The sequence below is a fragment of the Theropithecus gelada genome, chromosome 3, assembly GCF_003255815.1.
Source record: "Theropithecus gelada isolate Dixy chromosome 3, Tgel_1.0, whole genome shotgun sequence".
Classification (NCBI taxonomy): Eukaryota; Metazoa; Chordata; class Mammalia; order Primates; family Cercopithecidae; genus Theropithecus; species Theropithecus gelada.
In genome coordinates, this window is record NC_037670.1 from 62,447,967 (window position 1) to 62,461,774 (window position 13,808).

General features: G+C 45.9%; 1 protein-coding gene across 6 annotated transcripts in view; it reads left to right on the forward strand.

Annotated features, from left to right (window-relative positions):
• GRB10 (growth factor receptor bound protein 10) overlaps positions 1-13,808 on the forward strand; it is a 203,648-nt gene that overhangs the window by 164,883 nt on the left and 24,957 nt on the right. For all 6 annotated transcript variants that reach the window (XM_025379745.1, XM_025379747.1, XM_025379742.1 and 3 more), the window contains 4 exons: positions 1,534-1,690; positions 9,501-9,616; positions 10,604-10,672; positions 12,382-12,519. In XM_025379745.1, coding sequence (XP_025235530.1) covers positions 1,534-1,690; positions 9,501-9,616; positions 10,604-10,672; positions 12,382-12,519 — 480 coding nt within the window. The remainder of the gene's footprint in view (positions 1-1,533; positions 1,691-9,500; positions 9,617-10,603; positions 10,673-12,381; positions 12,520-13,808) is intronic.

A 13,808-nucleotide genomic window follows, 5' to 3' on the forward strand; every position in this document is an offset into this window, starting at 1 on the left:
CCCCAACCTGGGCACTCAAGCTTGAGTGACATTGACTCCTTCCTGCCCACCTGGTGACAGCTGAGGGTAGCTAGCTGTAGGAGGGTCAAGAGGGTCCCTGTAGGATGGTGTGGTCCCAGTTCCTGATTAAGGCGGGGGCCTCCCAGCCCTTCCCTCTGCTGTCAGACTCTGCGCCGGCCACAGAAATCAAAGTTCAGAGCGGGGAGCCTCGGAGGGAGTTGGTCAGGACAAACTGATGTTCTCACCCACCCTGCAGATCCAGCTCCAAAGGTGCCACTGACACGTCAGTTGCAGGACAAAGATTATTTGGAGGTTGGCAGATGGGGCTGGATTCAGAGAACGCACGTGCTTCAGCCTCTCAGCTGCCTGTGTGTGATTTCACTGCCATGGGAGAGCATTGAGCGGGGCTTTTTCTGACCAGTTGGTGTGAGAGTTGTGTGGTTGGGGTTGTCATCCTCACCTCATCCTCACCCCCAAGCCCAGGTCTTGTCGTGTGGGAGTGGGAGAGCAAGTCTGTGGGGTGACTGCATCACCGTGGCTGGATTCACTCCGTAAGGGAGCCGGTGCAAGGCAACCTGGGAGCCCAGCGGGTGGGCGGGTGGCCTCCCTGCTGCCCGGAGACAACCTGCCCACCAGGGCACATGCAGGCTCCACACAGCCAGCCTGGGACTGTGGGGGAGAGACGGAAACACGCTCCCTTGCAAGAGGCAGTCGCGATTTAAAATGCCGTCTTGCTCTTCTGACTGCTTTTTCCAGACGGTAAGAATTTGTTAAACACACCTGGTGTTCTGGGAAGGGTGCATTCCTGCGGGGTCTTGCCTGGGAGGGATAGACTCCCATCCTCTGAACTCTACTTCTCCATCCCTTGGCCTGGAGCTGCTCAGTGTTCATGGATTTCAATGAGCAAATGAAGCTTGCTTGTAACTTTGTAGGGTTAGGGGCTAAAGAATCTTGTAACTATGTTTTTATTATGCTCTTCTTTTGTATTAATTCATCACCACTCCAGCCTGAGCCTCTGTGTGTGTGAGGGGTGAGGTGCTGCGGGAAAGGCTGTCAGTGCCGTTGCTGGACCCTGTGCCCTGGGAGAGCATGTGGACTCGTCAAAAGTTATGATGGGAAGAGGGAGGTTTACAGGATTTGTTGCTTTGCTTGTTTTTTCAATTGGTTCAACTGTAAAATGTCCAACCCCGAGACCACCAGCAGTATTTTAAATGAATCCTGTGAATCCTGTCACTTCTTAAGACAGGTTTGGTGGTTTAGCCATGTGCTGTATGTTCCCGTGAGTTGTCCTGGGCATTTTAAGAGTATCATGTTGTAATCCTACCTGCTCTGCCCCCAGGAGGTGGGAAAGGGGAGGCGAGGAGGGAGAGTCACATCCCTGCAGCCGATGGGGACCTGTTGGCTGCTTGGAAAAACAGTTGCCCATGTGTTGGAGTGCTACCGTTTTTACTTTACCTGTTTTCTTTTGTTTCAGTTTTTATTTCTTGAAAACCTGAAGTTGTTATCTCTAAGTATCCCCTTTGTGTGTTGCAGGATGTTAAAGTCTTTAGTGAAGATGGGACGAGCAAAGTGGTGGAGATTCTAGCAGACATGACAGCCAGGGACCTGTGCCAATTGCTGGTTTACAAAAGTCACTGTGTGGATGACAACAGCTGGACACTAGTGGAGCACCACCCGCACCTAGGATTAGGTAGGGAACCATCGGAACAGGAATGGCGCCTGGGGATACTCAACGTGCAATTCAGTGAAGACCGCTGCTGCCAAATGCCAAATGTGTGAACACAGTGTCCTTTGCCAAATTAGCAGGCAGTCTCTGGGTTCCCCTCGACTCCCCTGCCTCTTCTGTTTCTCCTAAAACTTCACTCTCCGCCCTCCAGCCCCCTTCCCCTAGTGCTTTGGGAATCTTGCCTTGGATGGTTGAGGTAATAACTTGCCCAAGGGCTCAGACATGGAGAAGTTCCCTGTGGCTTGTCCGGCCTCCCCAGCTGTCAGAGCCACGTGAAGCTTGTTGCACACCTGTGGGCAGGGGACAGGAGGGAGGTGCCCTTGAGGTGATCTGGAGAGAGCCGGCGGTGCACAGGATTGCAGCTGCCCCTCTGAGATCAGCTCTTCAGCTCATGGGAAGAAGGGAGCCATGGTTATAGGCAGCAAAGTGCAGAGAGGTCTGCTGGGTATTGGAGCAAATTATGAAGCACTTTGTTGTAAGTTCCAGTTGAGTCTTACATGGCATCTCTGCATGCTGGTTAACAAGGCTGTGAATGGTGTACGTGCACGGTGTATGTGTGTGCGCATGTCGTGCCTAAAAAGCAAGAGAATATTTTGTATCACAGAATATTTGAAGATATTGACTCTTTAACAGAACTTATTGAGGTATTTTGTTCAGGTAGCTTATTTTAGGTAAAAAAGCTTTTCAGACTTTTGCTTAAATTCTTATCTGATAAAATATAGTTCTTACAAATCATAGTAAAATATTTAAAACCAAAATTTTATCTAAATCAACAGCTATATTTGTTCCATGTCTCGAAGGAGATAAAAACAACACAGATTGGAAACGTCCCATAGTTCTGATTTTTCTTATGAACCTTTTTTGAAAGATTAATAAATTGAATTTAAACCTCTAGGTCTGGAGTATTGAGTTTAAACCTCTAGGTCTGGAGTAGCATCCTTCCAGGTAATATTATACAATTTAAGCCTAAATAATGCAGTGTAAATTTGAGCTGATACCACCTTAAGTCTCTGTTTTCTAATGCGCCCTGTACTTTGGGCAGACGGTATGCTTTTTGAAGGAATTGAATAGAACACTTGCTGGTTTCTTTCCCATCTCTACCAATTGCCAAACGCATTTGTGTGATGACAGAAGCCTTCTCCTTCATTGTCACTAACAGCTTTCTCCTGCCAGGATCACTTACTAGGTCCACAGTTAGTGACGATGGTGTCACAGTTGTTCCCACGGAGACTGGCTGTCCCATCAGACTCCAGCTTAGGACGTGCATGAGTGGATCCTACAGTGGTCTGATAAGGCTGTCAAAAGCACCTGTTGACACACAAGTACCTTGGAAATTAAATAGTAGTGGGAAACCTTCAGCATGTGTCTCTACATGTGTGTATGTATATGTGGGAAAAAAACACATATATATACAACTTTAAAAACAAGTCTGTATAGTTTGACCCAAATACAATGATTATTGTTGGAAGCCCATTCAAAAGTCTGAATATTCTTTTCATTTGAAAGAACTATGGAAGGGACTTCTGCAGATATTTAGTACTTGAATATAATTGGACACACTCAGGACACATAGAAATTTTGTACAGATATACATACATAAAATTTAACATATAAGGAATGGTTCAGAAATTTTGAATTATCTATTTCATGTGATACCCTTTGATTTCTAGACTATCATGTGGTAGATAAATAAATGATACATTAAAACTTTCACCAAATGAAGAACCATTTACTCTGAGAGAATAGAAAAACAAATGTCTCTAAGCACACAGGATTTGTAGGGATGTGATATTTATACACCTTATTTCTTTCTCTTCTTTTTAGATGGACTTAATATACTCTCGTGGGGGATGACACTTTATTTTAAAATTAAGTATAAAAGGAAAAAACGAGAAAGAGAAACAAGTGAAATTATCAAAAAAAAAAAAAAAAAAGAGGAACATTCGTGTCACATTTTGGGTCCTGTTTCACAAAAAAAAGTAAAAAATGAAAAAAAAAATTAATGAACCTCACACAGCCAGGATTTGCAGATACATGAAATTCCTTAGAATATCCTTCCTCTCCTTCCTCAGTTTTCTTTCTCACCACCAGTTCCATTCTTACTAGTTACTAGGAAACACATTTTTCTATCGGCTGGGTTTGCAGAGGACTTTGCAAGTTTTTAGAGTAACCAGTTTCCCCAGCCTGTAAGATCAGCACCCCCAGGACTCATTCCCGTTGGCACAGAGCTTCTGCGTCCCCCCATCCCTATAACTTCTCTGAATACTGTTTTGTGACCCAACCTTGTCACTTAATGTTTTTTAAAACATTAAGTTGCTGTTTAACTAAACATCTTATTTCTGCCATGATTTAGCAGCATTCAACGATCAGAAGCTCATTAGTGAGAAAATGCAGGGCTGTGGGGTGCCTCTCGGAGAGTCTGTTGGGTATCTCAGCTTTATCCCCCTTGGAAAGGGACGCTAGGGCCACAAGGCCAATAGGGGGTTCTTGTTTGTCATGGATGGTATTCCTGGGCCCTTCTGGCCCTCCAACTCTTAGGGCACATCCCCAGACATTGCTATCTGCTTGTAGAGAGCACTTTCCTAGGTAATTATATGTCAGGTACTCTCACAGAAATGTGGACATACACCAGGCTGGTGGCTGGGGCAAAAGGCAGGTAGTACTTGCAAGTCTATAGGGCAGATACTAAGGCAGATTGTAACCCAAACCCCCCATAATTGAAGGTATAGGGCACCCAATTTGGACAGTATTTGAAGCCTATGTATAGCCTCCAGAATTGAGGATTTCAAAGTACAAAGTACATTATTATTGATTGAATATCCCTAATCCAAAAATCTGAAATCTGAAGTGCTCTAAAATCTGAAACATTTTGAGTACTGATTTGATGCTCAACGGAAATGCTCACTGAAGCATTTCTGATTTTTTGATTTTGGATTGTTCAACTGGTAAATATAATGCAAATGTTCCAAAATTTAAAAATCCAAAAACGAAAGCTTCTGGTCTCAGGCATTTAGGATAAGGGATATTCAACCTGTATAAGGATCTTAACAGCTAAAATATCAGTCCCTTAATAATATTAAACCTTTTCTACACCCAGAAGGAAGTGATGGCTTTAGAAAAAGTGAGGGCAGTTCCCGAGATAGCCTGCAGCACGTGGTTCCCTTTCTTTGGGAGAAAAGCACCATGCGTGGGTGTCTGCAGCCTGCAGGGCGTCACTGCTCTGAGATGCTGGTCACCCTCCATTGGCAGCAACAGTGGCATCCCTGCTGTCACTCGGTAGAGTAGCCCCTCTGGCTGAGGGTGGTTTGTCCTGCCTGCTCTGCACTGTGCTTGTGGGTAAGCAGAGAAGGACTCCTATGAGCAGAGCAAGGTCAGGTGGCCCTTCCCAGTGTGAGCTCCTGGGAACATTCACTACTGGACGCACTTGGAAAAGTTGTTGTGAAGCCCCTTGCCCTGGTAGGCAAAGCCTTAGTGACTGATGGTGTATTTTATGATTCCCAGTTCAATTGTCTCTTTAAATGGTCCCTTCCTATGTTAGCACTGCCCCCAGGTTCTACCTGTTGGGGATGTTTCTGAGTCTCAGTGTCTGGAGTGGAGTTCTTAGCCTTGAAAACACTGTCCCTGACCCAAGCCACTCAAGAGCTGACAGTAAGTCCAGCTGGGGCTGCCAGAATGGGACAGGTCTTTTGGAAGGTGTCCCCATCCCTTCTGCCCTGAGCATGTGAGCTGCAAGTCTCTGGAAGGTTCACTTTAGCCAGGGCAGCTTCACACATGGAGGATGCAGTGATATTAAACAGTCAGCCTGCAGACATATCAAGTAAACAAATTATATTTTAAAAGGTATTTTTGGCCAGGCGCTGTGGCTTATGCCTGTAGTCCCAGCACTTTGGAAGGCCAAGGTAGGAGGATCACTTGAGCCCAGGAAGTTGAGGCTGCAGAGAGCTGTGTTTGCATCACTGCATTCCAGCTGGTTGACAGAACAAGACCCTGCCTCAAAAATAAAAGATAAAAGGAATGTTGAAAAATACAAATTTAAACATACAAAACTAGTATCTTGATGCCCCCTGAACTTGAAAATGGGATTGCAGATAAACCCATCCCTGGGAATGTGGGGGGCACCCCGTGCCTGGGGCTCTTGCACTCAGGCCCCGAGTAACTGTAGACATCAGGCATACTAAGGTCAGATAATCTGGGAGAGGCTGGAACTTACACAGAGAACACAGTAAAGAGAAGAGGGTTTCCGCCAGATCCTACAAATTTCAAGGATTTGAGGAATTCTGTTGTCCTGAGAATTAGGTTGAGACAGGAAGAGCAACAAGTCCTTTTCGGGCTGTTTACAGCTTTGTGCTTGTTCCTGGTCAGATGAGAAATGCTGTGGCAGTAACTCTGGAGGTGCTGTGGCTGCCACACTTTTGGATGCTGACAGCTGGACATGCAGAAAGGTGTGGAGGGAGAAGCAGCCGGCGCCCGTTGACCCTTGCTGAGTAGAGGGGGCCTTTTGCAGGCTGGTTTTATGTCCCCCTCTCCCTTTTACGTGTGAAAAGCAACAAAAGATGTCCTTTCCCCCACTAAAATTTATAAATAGAAGTCCACTTACAGCCTTATCCACATGTCAGGGCTATCTCACTGATTACTGTTGACGGTTTCTTAGCCCGGGAAAGCCCTGAGCTTGCTGACAGCTCTTTTCTTTCCCTTGGGTGGGCTGTGCTGAGGAATGATGGGCAGGGAGTGGCTCAAGTGCCACAGCTCAGTGTGAGGCCAAGACAGTGGGGTGCACATCCTCTGTGCACCGGCTCTGCCATGGCCCCTCCCACTGCCAAGTGGCAGCACAGGTTTCTGCCAAGGAGTCACACTTTAGCTGCAAGGGTTAAGGCAAGGAAGTAAGATTCTCTTCTTTGAGTTGTCTTGATATTTAAGTATTCTTTCTTGGGGAGTAGAGTAATGCCAGCCTTAGTTTCAGAAATTTGAAAAATACAAATGTACTTCAAAGAATTTTTGCCTTTTCCATTTCTTGAAATTACTTTTGGAATATTATCACGAAAAGTAGTGTTCCCATTTAACTTAGGGCCATTGTAATCATATGCAGTTTATAGATAGTGATGTGATTGTTTATAATCATGCAAGGTCATTTGAAAATACATGTCTTTAAATCACGGGGAAAATTAAAACTGGAGGGAAGATCTTTGAACAGATGTTGCGCAGTCAACGGCCAACTGGAACACTGGTGCCGGAGCATTTGTGCCGGGGCACTCAGCTGCATCTGGAGGCTGCACAGCTCTGCGTCTCTGAGAAAGGGGTCACCTGCCACATTGTGTTTGCTGACCTGCTGTGAATGAGGAAAAGGGAGTTGATGTTTTGTTTGTCTTGGGACCCACCTCTGGGGATGGTAGGCGCCCTCTGAAGTCAGCAAAGCACACTCCTTTCAGGATACAGTTGATTTCACAGCCCACCGGTTATCCCGAGTTCCTGGGCCCCCTTTTGCCAGGGCACCAAGCCCTCACCTGTCCACCTGGATCTGACGGCCAGGGACACGTCCCCCTGTGTGTTTACACTGCCGTGTGCAACTTTCCCACGATCTTTCCAGGGGCAGCCCAGGGAGACAGGGAAGTATTGTCCGCAAGGATGGGCGCCTGCATGCGTTTGGCCACCCCCTTTAGGCCTGGTGGCTGCCCCCAAGCATCCTCTTTGGCTGTCCTCAGGGTTCTTTGGAGACAAAATGCCCTTTGCTTTGGAAACAGACATATTCTCCTCACTTAGGTAGCTGTCACCTCCCATTTTTATTTCTCCTTATTTTGCCTGATAAAAATTTTTAGTTCTGTAAATCAACCATCAACAGTTTATTAGATTGTTGGTTTTGGTTTTGGATTTTTGTTTTTGTTTTTTCCTGTAACTACAGAACGACATTTTTCTCTGAATAAACATTTCAACAGAAGTCACTGATTTGTTTTCCTTCTGGAAAATCCATTTTCGATGAATGAACCTCTTTTTGGAAAGCAAACCTAACAGTTTTTGTTGCATGTTCTTGGTTTCTCTCTTTTTCTATCATGGGGAGACATGAGGGCCATGTATTGGTTCACATGTTGCTAGCAGCATTCCCTCCCAGACAGGGACAAATGGGAACTGCTCCACACTTGCTGGTGGTGCCAAGTCTGAGCTTTCTGGCAGCCACGGGGAGAAAATTCCTTTCCTTCACAAACTCTGGCTTTAAATGTGTTTTTACCAAGGAATCCTTTCCTTGTAATGTCAAAACCAGGGCCGAGCACGAATCAGCTCCACAATTTGCTTCTGCATGCCAGTCGGGGCCCATCTGAGATGCGTGCCCATGGCGACAGTTGTTCTTTGTAGATGGAAAGTCTTTTCTGCATTCTTAGATCACTTTGACTCAGAAATGCTTTTGCCTTTAACTTCATTCCTTCCTTCCAAGATGAAACTTTCCTCAAGATTCCAGTCTGGCTGCAGGAGAGGAGGGAAGGGTCTTAGGACGACAGAACTGCCCTGGTGTCAATTCCATAGCATGTTAATCTTTACCGTTTTGGCATCAGTTCACACTTTGACCCTGCTGTACATTTGTTCTTGTTTATTCCGTGATTTAATAAGGTTAGTTTCCCGTGGCCACCACCGTCCTGTGACAGTTTCTGAGGAGGTGCCTGGGAAGGGACGTAGCTGTCATGAAAGGGAGCAGTGCGGCCTCTGCAGGCACGCGCTGTTCCAGGGTATGCTGAGTTCTTCCCGCTCCACCTGGAACCACTGTGTTCACACAGTGAGGGAAGCGACTTTTCCCTTTCCGGGAGACGGTGCTGCTATGGAAGATGCTGTGAAGGAGGCGTGTGCGTATGTGCATGCGTGCGTGTGTACGTGTCTGCAGCGGGTGCTGGAGGATGGAGTGTGTTTTTTTCCCTGCCTTTACATGTAATTCATTTGACAAGAACTATTCCATGATGTGGTGCGTGCAGGCTTCAGCGTGAAAGATGAGTATGTACGTACAGTCTCGCCGTGCATCATGGCCCCTCCCACAGTACACAGCACCATCGTTTCTGGCAACCAAGTTTGATGTCATTAGAAAGCTTCCATCTCGGCCGGGCACGGTGGCTCATGCCTGTAATCCCAGCACTTTGGGAGGCCAAGGCGGGCAGATCACGAGGTCAGGAGATTGAGACTGTCGTGGCTAGCATGGTGAAACCCCGTCTCTACTGAAAATACAGAAAAATTGGCCAGGCGTGGTGGCAGGCGCCTGTAGTCCCAACTACTCAGGAGGCTGAGGCAGGAGAACGGCGTGAACCCGGGGAGGCAGAGTTCGCAGTGAGCTGAGATCGCGCCACTGCACTCCAGCCTGGGCGACAGAGCGAGACTCTGTCTCAAAAAAAAAAAAAGCTTCCATCTCTGGGCCCTCTTTGGTCATCCTCCCCTTTCAAGTTCTTTCTCCTTTGTTTCTTGTTATAGTCTTTTATTTACAAGAATTGAAATGTATTAATTTAAGGGCAAAATCATTTGCTGAGAGTATTATGGACTCATTCCTTAACATCTGGTTGATGCCAAATTCAAAAGAAGTATATAAAAATAAGTATTGACCTGAATTCCTCATGCTGTGTATCTTAAGACCTCTTATGAATTTGGTAGTACATAAAAGAGAGATTTAAATTTAGTTTCCTTCCTGACCTCGTCTCTATTCATAACGTTTAAAGAATAGAAAGTTGAACAAATCTCGCATTTGGTTGTAAAGCTACCATGAATTTCCCACCTGTTGCATCTCACATGTGATACTTTGCCCCTGCAGAGAGGTGCTTGGAAGACCATGAGCTGGTGGTCCAAGTGGAGAGTACCATGGCCAGTGAGAGTAAATTTCTATTCAGGAAGAATTATGCAAAATACGAGTTCTTTAAAAATCCCATGGTGAGTCTTACGTCTTCAGGTTTGGGGTTTGGGACTCTTGACATCTGGAAGTTTATACTTGGGTTTCATAGTATCAGATTAGAAAGTGACTGAGAGGCACGACGTAGCATATGGGTTTGAGAGTCAGAGTTGCAGTTTAATGAAGCAATCCTTTCTTGAAACCCAGTCTCGTGCTTCACTAAAAGTGCCTGGGACTGGCTGAAGATAGAGGTCTCCTTCTTCAAATAGACACAGTGTAAAGGGGGTTAGTCTCTAAGACAGGAGCTGGGGGAAACTGGGCATTTTCTGTTATTTTGAAAGTTCTCAGTTAAACTGATAAAACACTTAGCAGAAGAAAAACTCATTATTCTCTGCACACAGCAAACACATTTTGTGATCATACGTGGAAGAATGACTAGAGAAATCAGTGCGATTGGTGGTGTCTTGAGCTGGTCACCTTGATCTCTCTTCCCTTTTCTTTTTTTTGGGAAAGAAGGCACTTGTCCTGTGAGAGGCCGGGATAGGGAGGGCACCTCCTAGCTCCTGGGGTACTTACAGTCGTCCTGAGTCATGGGGCAGAGCTGTGTCAGCTGGGGAGAAGACCCAGGGTCATTTCTGACTCTGATAATTTAGCTGCTTTTTTATTCCAGAGTGAGAAATTTGAAGACTGTTTTTGGGGAATGCAACAGAAAAGGCTTTTCTCGTGACTGGGCTTACCTTTTAGTTTCAGGAATTCTTTATCTCGCTCTTTGCCATGGAGCATGCTGTGAGACATGCATCCCTTAGTAAACATAGGTGGTATTCCGTACTCGTACCCAACATTTCAGGAAATGAAATACAACCTTTTGAAGGAGCTGTTTCTTCTGTGTGATAGGAGAATAAAAAGGACTGCCATTTTAAATACAGGTGTACATAATTATATTGGTAGGAATAGTTTTAAAATTGACATATCTATATGACATACCTTCCCTCACTTTGAAACTAACCTTTCACGTATTTGTTTCTTAGAATTTCTTCCCAGAACAGATGGTTACTTGGTGCCAGCAGTCAAATGGCAGTCAAAGCCAGCTTTTGCAGGTACTGGGCCAAAATAGACCTCTGCTGAAATAGACTTTCTGAATAGAAATCCTCTTGGAACTGAATGGCAACATTGTAAAAAACCTGAAGAGATTGCATCTTTCATCATTTATAACTTTGGCTCTTAAGGGGGTTTAGAGTAACCAGAAATTAAAAAGTTTAGTTGGAAAATCTGTGTGTAGCTGGATTCCTTCTAAGCCAAACAGGCACTTACACACAGAATGCCCTTGCTCTGACTTAGAAGAGTCCAGTGATGCCACTGCTGAGTGTGGGCCGGGGGGTGCATGGAGAAACCCCAGTTTCAGGGCTCCCCAGCTCCTTTCTGAGCAGGGGTCCCAGGTCAGGCCACCGCCCAGCTGCTTGGAAATCTCTGCAGAAGCACTGAGTCTATAGTAAAAGATGATCGGGTTACCACAACAGACTTTTACAAGTAACTTGCCATACATTACAAATAAAGAAACCTGCTTTAATTGTCTTAAAGTCTGTTCTGAGAAAATCTGGTCTATCCCCACCTCCTCTTCCAGTGGAGGGAGCCACCAGGGCCTCTGTGCCCAGCTGTCACACACGCTCCTCCAGGGAAGCTGGGAGCGGGGAATGGGAATGTTACAGCTACACCCTAAAAATATGCCTGTGTACATGTCAAAAGTGAAAGAATGAATCATTTCCTAAGGCCACCAACAATATCCAAGTGACATATTACATGTAACAGAAACTACTAAAATATAGTTCCTACAGAATTCTGCTCATAAGCCCTTCTTTTGCTATGTTGTTATCACCAAATTTGTTTCAGCATCTAAAAGATAAGAGCTTCAGAGCTCTGTTCCGGTGGTGTCTTCAGAAGCCCTTCTGACCATAGCATGTGTTGTTCTGGTGAGAGGTGTCAGTGCTAAGGTACCACCTGTACCACCGTGAACAGTGAAATGGCACATTCTGTTTTAACTTGCCTTGACTTTGGGAGGACTCATGTGCTTTGTGAAGATATGCTGTGGTCTCTTGAGACTCAGGAAGGACTGACCCAGGTGCACTAGGGCTCTGTCCGATGTGCCTTTCCCACCTGGGGGAAAAGAGCTTTGTCGCCTCCCAGTCTAGTAGCAGGACCTGCCAACATCACCTCCCCAACTTCACTCCGTGACCTGGCCCTCGGCCTGTCTTCCCTTTGATGAAAAGCATAGTTTCTTGTTTTGTTTTGTTTTGTTTTGATAAAGGCTTTATTCTTAAGGCTGCCTGTGGGAAAAGTTAAGTGGAACAGGGGGACATCACCAGGATGTCCTGCACCTGGGTTCATCACTTGCAGACAAATGACACCTTTTATGTGACCCTTGACTGGAGGGGTGCCTGGGTAAAAGTGGCCACTGCATGCTCACTCTCAGTCCCCACAGCCCCACTCACTCAGTCGTGGCACTTGCTCTTGCCCTCAGTCTGATATCAGACTGGATCCTTCAGTGCACTCTCTTACAGGGGAATTCGTGACTTGTGTTATCACCAGTGTTAGAAAGGTCCATTTGCTTGCATGTGTTTAAATACGAATTATGTTCTATGCAGCACCAATTGAGATGGGATTTTAAGACTTTAGAAAGGAGAACACTCTCAGTTTGATTAAAAAAAGGAGTCTTTGAATAATTCAGAAAATGTCAGTTATGCTAATAACATGTGTGCTTTAATTATTTTAGATTAGCATTATGTAATTTTTAAAATTTGTTCTTCAACAGAATTTTCTGAACTCCAGTAGCTGTCCTGAAATTCAAGGGTTTTTGCATGTGAAAGAGCTGGGAAAGAAATCATGGAAAAAGCTGTATGTGTGTTTGCGGAGATCTGGCCTTTATTGCTCCACCAAGGGAACTTCAAAGGTGAGCTTTAAAACCTGCCACCACCAGCCCTGATTCTGCCCCTGTCACTGCCCCTGGGAGTCCTCAGAGTAAACCTGGGCTTCATTTTTAAATGCACCTTAGACTTTTCCAAGCTCAGGACAACTTCTTAATAAGCTAATTGTGCAACAGCTAAACTTGGAGTCACAGGTTTCCTGGTCTCCCTCAGAAACTAGGTAATAAATAATACATACCTAAGAACCCCACCTGCCCAGCCCCACCCCCACTGTGGGTTGGTAGCAGACCCCCCTGGCTGCCCCATCACTTCAGAGACTGGCCTAGTTCCCATAAGTTGGGATTTAAGCTAGCTGTAAAGATGTTTGATAGATGATTGCCACCCTAATGCCAGTGTAACTTTATGTATCAGATATTTTATGAAATAAATTGCAGGTTTGCATGTATCCGCAGTGAGAAGAAGGTGGGAGATGGAAAACAGCTGCAGGCCCTCAAAAGACAGCTGGTAGCATTGAGGGCTTAGGCCGGAGGCTCCTTCGCTCCCATGTACACTCTTGCCTGCTCTCTTCTCGTGCTGTCCACATACACCCTGTGGCAGGAGCCATGTCCATTCAACGTGGCTGAGCACTTACCATCTGAGGGCTACGGTCTCTTTTACTCTGGCCAGCAAAGGGGAAAGGGAGCTGGCGGGACCCTGGCACAGGTGTTGAGCATCAGGCCAACTCTGGGAAGTCAGCGGCTGCCGACGCATGGGCCAGAGAGAAGGGGGGTCATCTGCAGAGAGGGGCTTTGGTCTGACACAGGGCATGGTAGTGTCCTGACCTCCCAGCTGTGCTGTGTGGCCCACTCAGCGTCCTCGTGTGTGCTGAAGTCGGGAGATTATTTCGTAGAGCAGGAAACAGAGCTGGGCTGGAGAGTTGAGGAGGAGAAGGGTGGGACAAGCTACCAGTGGGAAAACCCAGGGTACGATTGGACTCTGGATGCACAGCAAACCAAAGGCAGATAGGCCCTGTGCTCTTAACTCTGACCTTTGGGTTATAGATTTTCTTCTGCTTTTTATCTTGAATATCTGGTCATGGGGCTTTGATTTGGCAGAAGTATCAAATACGTTCCAACAGTCTTGTGTGTCTGAGAATTGGGGAAGTGGGTGTTTTGGGTGAGACTGGGTGAATTTGGTTTTAGTTTAGCACTTATTATACCTCATGTAATAATCATATGTAACATGTAAAGTGTCATCGGGGAAAGTGCTTATAAGTGTGCAGAGACTGCCCTCTGTCTACCGGAGGTGAACACATTTGCCCTTTGCTGGGCTTGAG